Here is a 16,743-nt window from a genome sequence, read left to right as displayed (position 1 = left end):
CGTTAAGACCAATCCATATCAGCGCGAGTAATGCTACATGTACAATAAACTGGCTTTCAAGGATGTATACCTTGTTGTCATGATTAACATAGGCTAAGGATTAGGGTAAATTCTGTCATGTGACACTACATTTTTGCGTTAATGCCCATTTTCTCGACAAAAAATGTTTCCAAACCAGTTTTTCGCGACATTTAAAGTATCGACATAGAGTTTATGCGTTAGAGTTCATTGGAAAAATATTATGTCGACACGTGAAATTTTAGCAATAATTTGCATTTCCATCAGCTATATCGGTAAACTTTTTGATGCGCTACACTTTTTGTCACAAAAAAAAAAACCCTTTGATGGAAACGCAGTTAGTGATTAACATCTGACCAATTAGAGACAACTTCCCGGTCGCTAAGATCCACTCAAACTACTGTAAATGCCTTTCTAGTTGTGTTTTTCCTCCTCTCTTTGTCTTTGGTTAAAAAAAGTCATTTATGAAGTTCTTTCTTTAGAGATGAGACCCTGTATTTTTTTTATTTATTTTTTTTGTAAGTTAGTGTTTGACAAAAGGCTTATACTATTATTAATATACAAGTAAATAACACAACCCTTCATTAACAAGTTTTCAGTCAGTTTATTACACAACAGTGTGAAAATCTACACACACACACACACTCACACACTCACACACACGCGACAACAGGAAAATAAAGTCATTACAAATCCTAAATGCAATCATGGAGAGGCTGATATAGACTTTTACACTTTTACTGTTGCTTTGTGGGCTTGAACTGTACAACACGAGTAAGTGAAAGGACAAGTGCCTTTAAATAATTATCATTTACATCCACCTGTAAATCACTGATCATATCAACATTCCTATTTAACACTCACTGAACAGCCATTAAAACTTCTAATGCCTATGTCAATAATGGAATAGATAATTTAACCAGAAAGAAAGAAAAACACTTGATGTCAATAGGAACACATTTTCTGCATTACAAAGTGAATGAAAGAAAAAGTAACAAAAGCCCATATATGTGACTGATTATATGAGTGAACATAACATCTGTTCTGCATCACAAGTGCACGTCTGAATATCACTGTCGGACAGAAACATAATAACATTTTCACGTCACTTGATAACAAGATGCTGAAAGCATTCCCACCTACTGATAATTATCATCATCAAAAGAGTAAATACAATACAAAAGTCACTATTCGACTCACAGAAGTAATTAAACCTAAGTGGGGTGCTTCTTTTTCTAGGTCACAGAATCTCATATGAGTGAAATGTCTAGAGTCGTGGAAATATGTGATTTGATCTCAAAACTCCATTGAGCATGCACACATGAAGTCATTGTGAAGTCAAGTTCTTTGGTGGAGTGCTGGAATGGGAAAAAGATTTCAAGGACATCAATATTGCACTAAATGTAGTGTCCGTAGTGCCATCATTATTGTGGAACTTTACGAAATTGTGGAATTTTAGAAGCAACACCATAATTACACTCTTTCCAAGTCAACAGGACATGCAATGGACAGTCAGTGATGTGCTCAAATCTGTTTAAACTGTTATTTCACCACAATAGTGTTCAATGGTCAAGTGTGCTGTTTGACAAATGAAGTGCATCCTCTCCACAGACGTGTGTGTGGTAATTCACGAGTATGATGGCAGAGCACTATGGAGTGCTAACGGCAGAGTGTTTCTTGACTGACTGTCATTTGGACACAGCGTGGGTTGGGAAAAGGCCTCCGATGACATGACGGTGATGGGCGGTGTTTCTTGGTTTCGTATGGGGAAGCCACTGAGGAGGAATGGTGGAGCTTGTAATAACATTTTTGGTGTTCTAGATAAAATCAAAAGCACACCTTTTTCAATGAAAAACCGCACAAAAGTGTTAGTATAAAAATGTTTTCATTGAAGCAGACACAAACTTTTTTTTTACATGTACCTTAAAGCTGAAGTGTGTAAATTCTTCAGTGTTAAAATGCTTTCTTGTTTCCCAGCTTAATACGCAGAGACAACTATATGTAAGCAATTTCCTCGAAAACTGTAAACTCTGTGTCTCTGTAGCACAATAAAAATTCCTTTCCAGCCTAACACAACAACACTGACTCAACCAATAGCGTGAGTTGGGGGCGGGAGTATCTCGGGACTGTATTTTGGAAAACCGGTTGAAAACAATGTTTATTTTTGCAATGCCGTTCGGTGACGCAGAAATTACACACTCCAGCTTTAATAAAAATTAAGCATTTTAGGAATATGTGGTAGAGAAAATGTATGGGTTAATTCACCCAAAAATGAAAACTTCCTTTAGTCACCAATCTGTATGACTTTCTTTCTTCCATGAAACACACAAGGAGATGTTTAGCAGAATTTTCACACTGCCATTTTCTATACAATGAAAGTGAATGGTGACTGACATTGGGCCTTATTCATGAAACACGTGCCGAACAAACTTTTGTGTAAATTGTAAATTTTCGGATTCATGAAAGTTTTTCTATTTTCAAAATGTTAGTTGTACAAACAAAATTTACACCTGCTCCCGACCACGTGTGAATCGTGCGTAAGACATCCAAATGTGTTGTTTTTCAGACAAACTGCCATGACTACATTTTGATAGAAATAAAATTAAATAAGTAATGAAAAAATTACGTAATAATTACATTTGTGAAATTAACCTTAAAAAACATAAAAAAATAAAAAATAGTTTTTATTCCCAACTCTTCTTAGTTCCAGCAGAAGTTCTTGACGTGGGTTTGCATTTGATTTTATATAAATAAAATAAAAATAATAATAATAATGCCCTCTAACGTGACTGGCTGGACTTTTAATTTGATATTTAGATTTCATAATTTAGTATAGCCATCGGTAAATCGCGTTCAGCTGACATATGGTCAGTGGTAAAACCATAAATGACCACATCACGGGCAGGTGCGTAAACAATCAACGGGGGACAAAGAAAGAGCCAGCACACTGTCAAAATCTGTAATATCTTACAGCGTATCGGTCAAAGACCTTCTTCAGGCAAGGGAATTATATCTCTGTACAGTCTTGGATTTACTCCAGACGTTTCTCCAGTGATGCTGGTGATGCGCTCAACTCATCCAGAGAAGGTGATGGACAACCTCCTGTCAACATGAACTGAAATTTTGTTACACTAAAGCTTCATGTCAAACCATTTTTATTGACCTCTTGGACTGTTTAATTCACAAAAGAACCTCTGATGACAGCAAAGATGACTGTAAGTTCCTCACTTTCTTTCTAGATGTGTTTGTTAAATCAGTATTTTACGATGTGAATGCACTCCATTAAAACTATTTTTTATTACTGTTTGCATATACTGTATGTTAAAAGCTTCCTATTCTCATTTACTAGCAATTCTGAAGCCTTGCTTATATGGCGTTTCATGGGCATGGATTATGATAATTGTGAATGAACATGCACACGCACTCTATTTACGAATGTCTGCAATTCACTAACATACACAAGTTGTACTAACAAATTTGGGAAGCTCCATTTTACACGGAAATTGCTCCAAATTCTTTCGTATATTTACAAAATTTCATGAATGAGGCCCATTGTTCGAGCTCGAAAAAGGACAACAAATCACTGTAAAAGTATCATAACAGTAGTAAATATGACTGGTGTTTTATATTCCAAGTCATAAGTCATACGCTAGCTTTGTATGATGAACGTGCATGAAAATCTCCCCCTCCACTAAAGATAGGGTTGCCACCCGTCCCGTAAAATACAGCCTTACAAAAATTAACTGATTAGTATTACTGCAATCTATGTAGTAAAAAGTGCAGTTTTCTGAAGTACAATGATGCTGTACTGTACGATGACAAAGGTTACTGCACTTACAATGCCTTTTAACTACAGTACTGATATAGTGCACTACAGTACAATTGCAGGTTAGTGTAGTACTACTACAGTTCAGTGAATTATATCTGCATTCCACACTGGTATAACTTAAGTACATTGCAAAAAAAAATAGCAGTTCAGTGAAGTACAATTTCAAACTACAGCTGTAGTTTGTGTAGTTCACCCAGGGGTGTAGTTTCCAGGGGGGATGGGGGGAGTTAAGCCCCCAATAATCAAAACAAGCGAGTCCAATATTTAGCCAATGATCAATGGAGACATGTAAATTCTTCACACTGTAACCCCCCACAAATCTACGCCCTTGAGTTCACCTGCAGTTCAGTGCAGTTAAACAGCTGTACTGCAGTATAAATAGAGCTTCAATTGCAAATGCAGTTTTCACATTGAACAAAACTGCAGTTATAGAGCATTTGAACTAGGGCTGTTGAAATTAATGCATGTTTGATGCATTCTTTTTTTTTTACACGATTAACGTAATTACCAATTTGACATTAGATTCTGGCATTCTATTCAGTTCTGTGAGCAGAAAATATTAATAAAGTATTGTTGCATATTGTTTTCTTTCTATTGTTCTTAAGTGCATTAAATGCATTTTGACAGAAGAAATATATTTCATATTTCAGCATTTTCAAAATCTGTGATGAACTATGAAAAATCATGCGATTAATTGTGATTAAATATTTTAATCAACTGACAGCGCTAATGTTTATACATTTATACATTGCCCAATTTTTCATGTATATTTTATACTTTTATATTTGTTAGTGAATGTTAATATGAAATATTGCGTTGCTGATGCTCAGGTGTCTTAATGGCCAGGCACATCTTTAAAAGCTTTTAAACCTTTTTAAACATTTTAATGTCAATAAATTGCTGATTGCTAATAACTTGCATTGTGTTTGCAGTCATTGGTCAAGTTTTGAAGAATGTAGGGAAGTACAGCAAATGTATTATGTGTAGGACTGCTGGGCCCCTGTGGCCCCAGTTTCTAGTACTGCAGTAATACTACATCCGATTTACCACACTTGTACTAGTTAAAAAACTGCAGTTATGTTTTGTATTTCATCCCATATTTAAAGATTAAATGATGCGCCCCGTATCGAATCAATACAGGATGTGATTTTTCCCATACTTAAGCTGGTTCGATGGCATGACCACAAAATCATTCAAGCTCATTAATTTAACCTTGATATTCGTTGGAAATTGTGCCTACGGCGGGTAATGGACCTTATGAAAAGTCCTCACATTGTGCTAAAACGTGCTACAACTATGCTGGGTGTGGTAAAGGACTGTCTGAAAACTTCAACCAGCAGCATAGAGAAAAAGATGCGTTTTTAAACAAAAACATATTAGTGTTGATGTGGCCTAAATTATATCGACTGAAAACACCTCAATGACACTAAATAATTCAAACTATTGGTCTTGTTGTTACACTACTTTTTAGTCAAAACCTTTTCAGAGAAGTAATCTGAAAACAATTTTTAGAGAAGCAATTTGTCATTTGTGGTGGATTACGTTTTTTTGAGTAACTTAGACCAGTGGTTCTCAACCCTGTTCCTGGAAATGTGCAGTGTTGGGAACCACTAACTTACCCAACACTGCTCATCACCAATGTTTTGAATTGATCGCAGGAACTGCTTTCTTTCCATATGACAGCCTCTGTCCCCATTCACTTTCATTTCAGGGAAAAGAGCAGCATGAACAGTCTGCTAGACATCTTCTTTTGGGTTTCACACAAGTAATGTGGGCTTGGAACGACATGACGGTGAGTAAATAATGAAAGAGGCTTAATTTTAGGATGAACTAAGTGTTTAACATGAAAGAACAGAAGAGAGTGACTTTACTCTTTTGTTTCGTTGCCCTTCAGTGCTGCTTCACACGGTTTATGCATGACGCTGTATGGGAACGCTGCTCCGCTGCAGGTGCTGTAGCTCAGCTTACCGAGGCGGGATTGGCTCTTTATACTGCCAGGTGGGCGACCGGGGCTCACTTTGTACCCCGCGGCCTTGGTTGTACCTAACGGCCGCCCCGGGCTGGTTTTAAATCCAGCGGCTTTGGTTGTGCCCAGTGGCCGGCCTGTGCTGGTTCTGTAGCCGGCTGATTTAGTCGTCCCTGCTGGCCGCCCACGTTTACCAGATCTGCCTGGCACTGACTTTTTCTTAGAGTCCCCGCTTTTCTCATGTCCCTGAAGAGCAGCGGGTCCCTGTGGCCCCTCGTGGCAGTCTGGCCTCTGGCAGGACGTGGATTTGGTGGGTTCAGTTGGTGGGGTTAGGTAAGCGAGGCACAGCTGTCGTGAACACTGAGGAGCTGCTGCAGACGAGTAGAACTTAGTGGAGCACAAATCAAAGTGACCCGCTGACAGTCTGTCATCCTCGGCTAAACACGCCGGCCTGCTGCTGATACAGAACTCAGTACTGCTGCTGCTGGACACCTGACGCATCATATTCTGACAACACACAGGCACACTTACTGTAGTTATTGATATGCAGGGTTCACAGACTTATTTTCCTGACTCCTCATTAAAGATGTCATGATGATCAGCCATTTAAAAAAATTAAATAATTTCAATTGATATTTAAAGGATACGAACAGGGCCGTAGCTGATGGGGTCAAAGGTGGTAACGATTTTAGGGAGCCACAGGACCAGGGGGCCCACAACAAATTTTAAACTGTATTTTTCAATATGAAAGGGGCCCAGAGCAATATACAGTCAGTGGCACAGAATGTCTTGCCACGGCCCTGGATGTGCATTATAGTTTATATATATATATATAAGCATAGCTTCTGTTTTCAAAAGGCCTTGAACCAGAATATGTAATAAATCCGACCGTGCATCAGTCAAGGATGTTATGCATGTTGTGATGTCAGCATGCAGAGATTTATATTAAACGTAACCTAATAACTGGCTTGTGAACACAAGACAACAAAGCCCCTTTTGTTTTCCTCGTGTATCTCACGCATAACACTGACAGAGTAAAAGAGTACATTTAATTACACTGAATACACATTTTTGACCATGCAAACTGACACAAATATGACTTTTAAAGACATAATAACTGTACCTCGCTTTAACGCCGATGGCGGAACACAAAGGGTTAAATGAGGAATTTTTGTCCCATTTTGGTGCTACAGATGAATTCTGACTGTTTATAATCGAAGCTCATCGATTGGATTAAAACAGAATGACGTTCACCTTGATATTTATCAAATGTGGCAAAGTTTTCTTCTAAATATAAGAGATGATTTAGCAATGAACGGCAGCCATTGATATTAAATATTAAGAAAGCAAAGAATAGTACGCGACTGCGCGTGCGCACTCAGAGCTGCGCGCATCAGAAATACGTTTAAACATCGATTGTCATTTTTTTTTAACTCGTCACTATATATTATTAACTCGATGTCTAAAGTTTTTCAGTGTCATTAAAATTATTTCATATAAAATCATTAAATAAATTATTGTTCAAACCGTTGCTGAAGCAGTGCGCAATCGCGCTGTCACATGATTTCTGTTACTTTTCTCAGCACTACTGAGGAAGAACCAATCACAGCTGCTTGTGATAACTGGATAAGGGTTTCTGATAATCATTTAACATCGATCGCTGGGCTAGATTCCCAATTGTATTTCAGGTACCAATTTTTGAAAGTAATATATTTAAACGAGTATACATTTAAGTTAACAAATTACTCCAACAAGACAAACACTACCATAGGTTTGAATGCGATTGAATGGATACAGTTTTCTGAGCTGCTCAGCGCCCCCTGCAGGAACAAAGCGTCTGTGCCTTATTGGAAAATTAACCATCAATGTTCATGTTGCGCTGACACCTAGCGGCGTAGATGCAGCATTAAGCAAACACAGAAGTTGTCATTGAAAAATGTGCTGTTCGCAGTCAGCGATGATTAATGTATTCCGCAAGTGAGTGTCCAGTCTCAGTAGATTATCGAGATAAATCGAGTTATATTCGTATGATCTCGAAGCGAAGATCATGAATGTGCGCCCATGTGTAGAATTAACATAATTCTAAACATATGTTTCGAAAATACTCAGGGTCAGCAGCTTCAAGTTCCTGGGTGTCCACATCACTGAGGAACTCACATGATCCATCCACACTGAAGTCGTTGTGAAGAAGGCTCATCAGCGCCTCTTCTTCCTGAGACGGCTGAGGAAGTTTGGAATGAACCGCCACATCCTCACACGGTTCTACACCTGCACTGTAGAGAGCATCCTGACTGGCTGCATCTCCGCCTGGTACGGCAATAGCACAGCCCACAACTGCAAAGCACTGCAAAAGGTGGTGCGAACTGCCAGACACATCATCGGAGGTGAGCTTCCCTCCCTCCAGGAAATATATACAAGGCGGTGTGTGAAAAAAGCTCGGAGGATCATCAGAGACTCCAGCCACCCGAGCCATGGGCTGTTCTCACTGCTACCATCAGGCAGGCGGTATCGCAGCATCAGGACCCGCACCAGCCGACTCCATGATAGCTTCTTCCCCCAAGCAATCAGACTTTTGAACTCTTGATCTCCCACGATCAAATACATCAGCACTTTACTTTATTACCCTTACTCTTATATCTCACACCGGACTGTCATAAATTATATTATTATTATTATATTATATTCTCTCTTAACAACTGACTATCAACCGACAGCCTGAATGTCAATACAGTACAATACTGTACATTCTATATATACTATATATACTTTTTTTATTGAATAATGTGTATCTATATTGTGTGTATTGTATACTGTACAGTGTATGTTATTATTTGTATATTGTTGAGTGTAATTATGTGTATATCAGATGTTTAAATTGTGTTGTGTTAATTTGATGTTATTGTAAATTGGTATATGTCTCATCACTGTCACGACTGCTATGTTGATCGGAACTGCACCCAAGAATTTCACACACCATTGCACTTGTGTATATGGCTATGTGACAAAGCGATTTGATTTTGATTGATTTTTTGAAATATGAGCGCGGCCAGCGTGTGTTAGCCAATCAGAACACTTTGGAGGCGGTTCTCTGCCAATGGCGTGAGATTGGTGCAGGATTACCTTGTTTGTAAGACCTTTTGCCACTAATAGTGCACAAAATCCCTTGCAGAGGCTACAACAACAGCTTTTAAAGTCTTTAAGTCTTGCAGTGTGTAATAATCCATGAGACCTCTGTGATGAGTAATTCAGCCCTTTAGTTTGGAGTTACTTTTATCCACAGTATGTAGTTGTATAAGGCATTTTATTTGTTTTGTTATAACATCTCATGTGATTATTTCAAAAAAATCTCTGGCATTGGAAAAGGTTTGAGACCTGTGTCCATAAACTCAAATGATTTATCATACCAATAATAATAAACAAAAAAATTCATATCTAAAATACGTTTACTTCCTGCAAATTACTAAAATGGCAATGTAAAAACTGTGAAAATGCTGGAGTGATTCACATTACAGATAATACATACGGATACAGCATAGATACAAAGAAAAACACTTTATTTCCAAAAGAATTTCACTATCCAATGACATGGAATTTTCTAAAATATTCAACATGAACAAAGAATAATAAAAGAAAAATGGGTCAGAACTTCCAGATTAGCAAACAAGTGACTGATTTAGATAAAAAGTGTTGTGGGTTTGAGAAAAACAAAAAACAAAACAAGTGATCATCTCATCTGCCGTCTGCTCTACAAAACCTTGTATCGTCCTTTGCTGGTCGGTTGGTATGAATTTTGCTGAAAGGTAATAAGACAACATGGTAAGACAAATTTCCAGTCTAAGTATATACATTTTCACATTGCATATGATGTGCCAAATGACCAGCTGTCGGCCTCAAAACAGACCATAAAAATGTCCTTAGAGACCACATATTTCATATAAGAACTCCGCTAAAATAAGCTGTCAAACAAAATTGTGTATTTTAGAGAACTGCCGTCAATATCAGCTGAAAACTGAAATACACTTACATTAAAGGCACATAAGGGCTCACATGATAATACGTAATAATTTTAAATCATCAAGATGGATAAATGCAGTAAAAGCATTATTCAAATGTAAGTTCATGTTAACTACAGCATTAAAAAATGTTTATGTACACAACTGTATTAAGTGTTAAAACATTTATAAGCAAAATAGAACAAGAGAAAGGAAATAAACTTACTAAGCGGATGAGTTCTTCTTTAATGAGTCGAGTGATTTCTGCTTTGGCCTTCTGTACGGCCAGCTCATTAGCACCTGTTAAAAACAGCATTCATTAATGATCCTGAGGAACTGAACATGAGTTGATTGACTGTAAGAATGACATGAAGTCATACTCTCAATGGCCAGGTAGATCTTGCGCTCGCCCTCTTTAGGTTCTTTGCCTGGAGGGAAGTATGTTCCTCGTATCGTGATGGCCGCCTCTGAATACTCGCCAATCCGCTGAAGCGCTTCTTTAGATGTCACTTTCCATCTCGCTGTCTGCAGAACAAAACATGAAGAACTGTTCACGTGTCCTGCTGTATTCATGAGTGATACTTTAAAACGGACTCTTGTCCAACTACTCCTTGTTTAAAGTAGTTCAACTACAGTCAAGCTATGCTTGAAAAACATTTCAGATTTATTTCTACAATCAGGCACAGAAACAATGAGGATCTCAATGAGGCTGATAAAGTTTTACATTAATGTACACTAAATACAACTAATAAAACCATTTATAAGAATAAGAGGAAAACAACAGTATGCAACTTAATATTACTTTTGCAACAAAAGATGAATGAATGAATGGATGAATCATTGTTTGAGTCATTGAGTTCATTGAAAGGACGAATCATTCAAATGAAAGTCTATTGCCTCAACTCACTCGCGCACAATACAATGTGACAAGCAACAGATCATTACTGATGGAAAAAATAGCTTGCTAGTGGAAAAGCTACAATATTTTAAAAACAGCTGGACTGCTGTCATGCTACTGAACAATGTAGTTAGTTAGTTACTCACCAACACTGGACTCATCCTAGTTAAAAGTCAAGTTTGTTTGCCTTTAATATGATGGAAATATAATTGTTTGCCCTATATCTAAAACTACCAACACATCACATGACAGTCACATGTTTTAACCATGATGCTCAGCAACCACTGAACCAAAGGGTGTCTCTTATGAACAAACTAAACAACTGAGCATGAACTCTGCATAAATACAGTAAGCAGACAACCAGAATGGCCCTTACTGATGGTTTATGTAAATCAGCCTGTTAAAAACATTCACCAAGTCACTTATATGTAGCACTGGTGAGTCCAATTCATTTTACCGAATCGGTTTGTTCAAACTGTTTCTTTGAAAACATTATGATCTTATGTGCATTCTCTTGCCAAATGAATCATGAAATATAATTGCACCTGATAACAGGTGCATGTAAGGGCTATAAATACTGTTAGTGTAGCATAGAAAGTTAAATGTTATGACTATTTATGACATTAAAACCATCTATCTTGCTCAGACTCAAAGTGTTTGAGATAACTTCCGATTGTGATCTTGTGTGGATTCTGATGATGAATCAAGATTGATAGCTGATGCTCATTCATAAGTCTAGCGTCACCTTTGCGCATTTATAAAATTATGATTGATGATGATTTGTAAAAAAAAAAAAAAAAAATTTGAATGAAACATACGAGGATCCATCAATATTTCTCTAAATGCGGACACATTTGGGACCAAAAGCCCTTGACATTATTTAATCCTTCACATCAAATGTTTACCAGCATGGATAACATTGGATTCTTAAAAAAAAAACAAAAAACAATTCAGGTATCTCACACTTGAAACTACTTTCGCTATTATATTTCAACCGTAAAACAGTGGTCTAATATGAATGCTTGAGGCTTAGACCTGCCAAATGATGTTTGTCAGGACCATTAAACTGTAGACAGTAAAACAAACAGTAACACTGGATGAAATGTAAACAAACAAGTCTTCAAATCATGGGCATCCTTGTGAATGATAAATTCAATGCAATTAAAAAAAAAAAAGTGTTAAGTGTTTAACATGTCACCATTTTGCAATGTCTGACCAGCAAGTCATCACAAGCGTACAGTGGGCATGTTGAGCCGTTGTTTATGTTCAGCTTCCACCTATTGAAATTTTATGGTTATAGCACCACTCAGTGGTTTAGAGCTGCAAATATGTAATTGTCGGTGGTAAAAGGGCCATTCTGGGTGACAGCTGCTATCAAGGCGGCATCCTTGGTGAAATGGATTGTCAATGACTGATTTGAAATGCTCTACAAAGACAGCACATGTGTGACTCGTCTCACAATTAGCATGTTGCTAAACTAATAACACAATACGCTAGCAAGCATAAAAATACATAACTAATAGTGAGTAAATTAGTGCATTTAAACTAGATTGAACTATATATTTATTAATACTTTTCTGGGATTGCATTATCCTTGAAGGACACGTGCTTAGAAGGCAGCACAATCATGCTGGCTACTGTTCGTAACCCAGATAGCACACGAACATCTCCGCGATATCTGTTTTAGATCTTTTCATCTGGAAAGCATCACAATCTAATTAAAATCTGCTAACCATTTTAAAAACTGCCTATACTGGTTCCAAGCCCAGATGCAAAAGGAGTGTTGGGTGTGGGGTTAGCAGCTCCACCTTGTAAAAAACCTGAAATGCTACAGAAACGCAGACAAGAGTTTAAGATATTTTTGGCCCTGGGAGAAGGTGGATCTCCAGCTGGAGGTAGCATGAAGCCCAGTGGTGAAAGCCAGAGTAGTCTGGGAACCATCCGGCTGATGACCATCATCTTGAACAGGACTACCATTAACTTCAGGACATGGAATGTCAAGACCATGTTCGAGACTGGCAAGACCTACAGGTAGCCACTGAGATGAGGAATTACAACCTCACCATTCTAATAAACAGCAAGTCAAGATGGACGGGTTCCGCCCAGAAGCAGCTCACCACAGAATAGCTGCTGCTGTTCTAATGTCACGAAGAAGTCACGACACATACCCAGGGAGTGGCCCTGATGTTATCCAGAACAGCCCAGGGAGCGCTCATTGGATGGGAGGCACACGGACCACGGATCATCACATCCTCCTTATGTATTAAGCAGCAAAGGATCAACATGGATGTCATCCAGTGTTATACTCCGACAAATGACAGTGACGAGGAGCACAAGGAAGAGTTCAACAGCAGACTGTCGACCATCATCCAGAGTTGCCCAAGACGCAACATCATTGTCATGGGAGACTTCAACGCCAAGATTGGCAGTGACAACAGAGGCTATGAGGAGATTGTGGGACAACAAGGTCTGGGAGAGATGAACGACAATGGGGAGAGGTTCACAAACCCATGCGCTGCAAACAATCTGGTCAAAGGAGGCAGTTCCTTCCAGCACAGAAGAATACACAAAGCCACTTGTGTCTCACCAGACCTGTCAACAGAGAATCAGATTGATCATGTGTGCATCGAGAAGCAGTTCAGATGATCTCTTCAGGATGTGCGTGTGAAACGAGGAGCAGACGTTGCTTCAGACCATCATCTCTTGGTAGTCCGGTTGAAGCTGAAGTTAAAGAACTGGATAGGAGAGAACAACCAACAGCAGCATTACAACACAATGTTTGTGAAAGATAATGCTTAGCTGCAAGAGTTCAGGATCATGCTCTCCGACAAGTTCCAGGCCCTGCAAGAGCTGTTAGAGGAAACAGTTGATGAGAAGTATTTGGGAGTGAAGGAAGCAGTTACATTAACATGCAAGGAGGTGTTGGGCACTAGGAAATGCAACCACAAAGAGTGGATCTCAGCTGAGACAATGAAGACTGAGGAGAGGAAAGGGAAGTCGGCGGCAATCAACAACAGTCGCACACAAGCGGGGACAAGGCAAACAAAAGTGTCAAGAAAAGCATCAAGACCGATAGGAGAATGTACATGGAAATACTGGCAACAGAAGCGGAAGAGGCAGCTCACCATGGAAATATGCAAGACCTCTATGCCACCATCAAGAAGCTGTCTGGCAAATTCAGCAAGCCAGAAAGACCAGTGAAGGACAAACAGGGAAAGTTGATACCTGATGTGGAAGGACAAAAGAACAGATGGAGTGAGCATTTCGAGGAGCTGTTGAACAGACCAACCTCACAGGACCCACCAGATATCCCCCCCTGCCAACAGCAACTCACCGACTGACTGTAATGCGCCCACCAAGGAGATCCTCAAAGCCATAAAGCAACTGAGCAATGGTAAGTCTGCAGGACCAGACAACATCCCGGCAGAGGTTCTGAAAGCGGATGTCATGACCAGTGTCGAGATGCTCTACCTCCTCTTCAGGAGGATCTGGGAAGAAGTAGTTCCATCAGAATGGGAGGAGGGCTATCTCATTAAGCTGCCAAAGAAAGGTGACCTCAGTTCCTGTTCTAATTGCAGAGGGACAACACTGCTATCGGTCCCAGGCAAGATATTCAACCGGGTTTTCCTCAAGATGGAAGAAGCCATCGATCCTCAGCTCCAGGACCAGCAGGCAGGCTTTCGCAAAGACGGGTCTTGCACCTACCAGATTGCAACACTGCACATCGTCGTGGAACAGTCACTTGAGTGGAACTCGTCTCTTTACGTCAACTTTATTGACTATGAGAAAGCATTCGACAGCGTGGGAAGACAGATCCTCTGGAAACTGCTGAGGCATTATGGAGTGCCAGAGAAGATCACCAACATCATCAGAAACTCCTACGAAGGTATGACTTGCAGAGAGCTCCATGGGTGTCAACTCCCTGATGCCTTCCAAGTGCGGACAGAAGTGAGGCAAGGATGTTTGCTATCACCTTTCCTGTTCTTGCTGGCCATCGACTGGGTCATGAAGGCATCATAGCCCAAAAGCGAAACGGGATCCAGTGGACACCGCTGGATGATCTGGACTATGCAGGCGATCTGGCCCTTCTATCCCACACCCAACATCAGTTGCAGGAGAAGACCAGTACGGTTTCAGAAAACTCCGCACACCCGGGCCTTAACATCCACAATGGGAAGAGCAAGATTCTTAAGATCAATGCCGCTGTCAACAGAAGCCCCATCACACTAGAAGGCGAAGCACTAAAAGAGGTGGAGAACTTCACATATTTTGGCAGCATCGTAGATATGAAAGGTGGAGTGGACGCTGACATTAAGAGTACGGATCGGCAAGGCAAGGGTAGCTTTCCTCCAACTGAAGAATGTCTGGAGATCAACTGACCTGAACATCAACACCAGCCTGTCCTACTTTATGGAGCAGAAACCTGGAGAACCACTGCCACAACCATGAGGAAATTCATCAACACCTGCCTCAGAAGGATTCTCTGGCCCGAGACCATTAGCAATAAAGAACTTTGGCAGTGAATAAAACAGCAACCAGTGGAGGAAGAAATACTGCAATGATGCTGGAGATGGATAGGCCACACCCTCCGAAAACCTGCTTTCAGCATCACACGGCAAGCCCTCACCTGGAACCCACAAGAGAAGAGAAATCGAGGCCGACCAAAAAACAACTTGTGCCGTGATATAGAGGCAGACATGAAGGAGATGGGATACACCTGGAGACAACTCGAGAGACTGGCTCAGGACCGGATTGCCTGAAGAGCTCTAGTCTGCGGCCTATGCACCTGGCAGGGCCAAAGGAGATGATGATGAAACATCTTAAAAATATCAGATTCGCAAACATTCTAAATTATAAACATCTGACATTTGATGAATCTCTTATTGACATTAGAGAGGAAACATCTTCTAGATGTATTGCAGATGAGCAAACAACCTAAATAATATGTCTTCCAGATGCAAACACACACATCAAATAGGTGTCTGGGAGATGTAAGTGTGCCATGAGGAATGTGTGTCTGTGATATGTTTGTGTGCAGCACCTGAGGGAAGTCGTTAATCTCTAACTCCTCCTCGTATCTCTTGACCGTCTCAGCAGCTTCAGCGTTCTGTCTCTCCTCCTCCAGCTTCTCCACAGGCGTGTAGTTCAGTTTGGCGTTGATTTTCTCGGCCTGCTGTTCTGCGATGGTCTTAGCCGAGACAGACGGGGCGATCATCGTACCGCCGCGCAAAATTGCATTTGTCGCCTGCTGCATCACATCCTATCATTAATAAAGACAAAGTGTGTAAGAACATTAATTAATGCTCCACATGTCTTTACTCTGTTGGAACACCTGTGTGAACTTCATACATCCACTAAAAATCATTGCCACACCAGTTGCAATCATGCCTCAAAGTGAAATTCTGAGAAGAGATATTTAGTTATACAATGCAACAACTTTTAGACATTTTTAAGTGTGTTCAAAAGTGTTCAAATACTTTTTGGGGCTGCTGTCCATGAAGACAAACAGTGTTTTATGGTATGTACAGTGAGTCAATGTACTTACCTGAGCTTCAGCACCAAGGTTCTTCTGCGCTTGTATTCTGAGAGCCAGTTTCTTGGCAATCTCGAGTTTCTGGATGTTTCCAGCAGATGGAGCTGCTACAGTGCTCAGTCCAGAGACAGCGGTCGCAGCTCCAGTCACCCCGCCTACCGGTGCACCTGCAGCACCCCCTGGAGCCGAGAAATCCTTAACGCGCTTCTTTGAGTTAAACATACTCTCAATCTTCTCATCAATCTGTGAAGACACATAACACTGATTATTATCAAAGCATCTTTAATCAACATTCAACCAAATCCAGCTCATACCCTTGAGTAGGGCCCTATGATTTCCACTTTGCGGAAAACACGGACGGAATCGCGGAATCCATTGATAAAAACCGAATTAACTATAAAATGCAGAATGTCACTGAATTTGACATATTTGGGATTAATGTATAAATGCACAATGAATTAAATTAAAATCGTGATATGTCCTAGTGTGATGATTAAACCACAAAAG

At 39.9% G+C, this 16,743-nt stretch overlaps 2 protein-coding genes across 4 annotated transcripts in view; both read right to left on the bottom strand.

Annotated features, from left to right (window-relative positions):
- Positions 1 to 602: 602 nt before the first annotated feature.
- Positions 603 to 7,165, bottom strand: LOC127429158 (UPF0461 protein C5orf24 homolog). 2 transcript variants are annotated; one of them, XM_051678028.1, is made up of 3 exons: positions 6,937 to 7,165; positions 5,719 to 6,320; positions 603 to 1,835 (listed from the first exon to the last, which is right to left on the bottom strand). In XM_051678028.1, exons 2-3 carry the CDS (start codon positions 6,315 to 6,317, stop codon positions 1,646 to 1,648), a joined length of 789 nt encoding a protein of 262 aa, XP_051533988.1. In that variant the 5' UTR covers positions 6,318 to 6,320; positions 6,937 to 7,165; the 3' UTR covers positions 603 to 1,645. The 2 variants fall into 2 exon arrangements, with proteins under 2 accessions (XP_051533988.1, XP_051533989.1); XM_051678029.1 differs by having other exon boundaries at positions 603 to 1,793.
- A 1,932-nt stretch (positions 7,166 to 9,097) lies between these two features.
- The window catches only part of LOC127429120 (probable ATP-dependent RNA helicase DDX46), a 43,172-nt gene continuing 35,526 nt past the window's right edge, over positions 9,098 to 16,743 (bottom strand). For both annotated transcript variants that reach the window (XM_051677936.1, XM_051677937.1), the window contains exons 19-23: positions 16,249 to 16,479; positions 15,745 to 15,963; positions 10,186 to 10,330; positions 10,032 to 10,105; positions 9,098 to 9,606 (exon numbers count right to left, since the gene is read on the bottom strand). In XM_051677936.1, coding sequence (XP_051533896.1) covers positions 9,559 to 9,606; positions 10,032 to 10,105; positions 10,186 to 10,330; positions 15,745 to 15,963; positions 16,249 to 16,479 — 717 coding nt within the window. In that variant the 3' untranslated portion in view covers positions 9,098 to 9,558. The remainder of the gene's footprint in view (positions 9,607 to 10,031; positions 10,106 to 10,185; positions 10,331 to 15,744; positions 15,964 to 16,248; positions 16,480 to 16,743) is intronic.

Source organism: Myxocyprinus asiaticus, chromosome 38, assembly GCF_019703515.2.
Source record: "Myxocyprinus asiaticus isolate MX2 ecotype Aquarium Trade chromosome 38, UBuf_Myxa_2, whole genome shotgun sequence".
Lineage (NCBI taxonomy): Eukaryota > Metazoa > Chordata > Actinopteri > Cypriniformes > Catostomidae > Myxocyprinus > Myxocyprinus asiaticus.
Note: the sequence above shows the minus strand (reverse complement) of the source record. Positions and strands in the feature narration are given on the sequence as shown.

Bases quoted from the DNA above. Each gene is read 5' to 3' on its own strand.
- LOC127429158 (XM_051678028.1), bottom strand. From the start codon at position 6,317: ATGATGCGTCAGGTGTCCAGCAGCAGCAGTACTGAGTTCTGTATCAGC. The intron at 1,836-5,718 runs GTAAAGTCACTC...GATTTTATCTAG, and splicing joins AAGGGCAACGAAACAAAAGA to AACACCAAAAATGTTATTAC.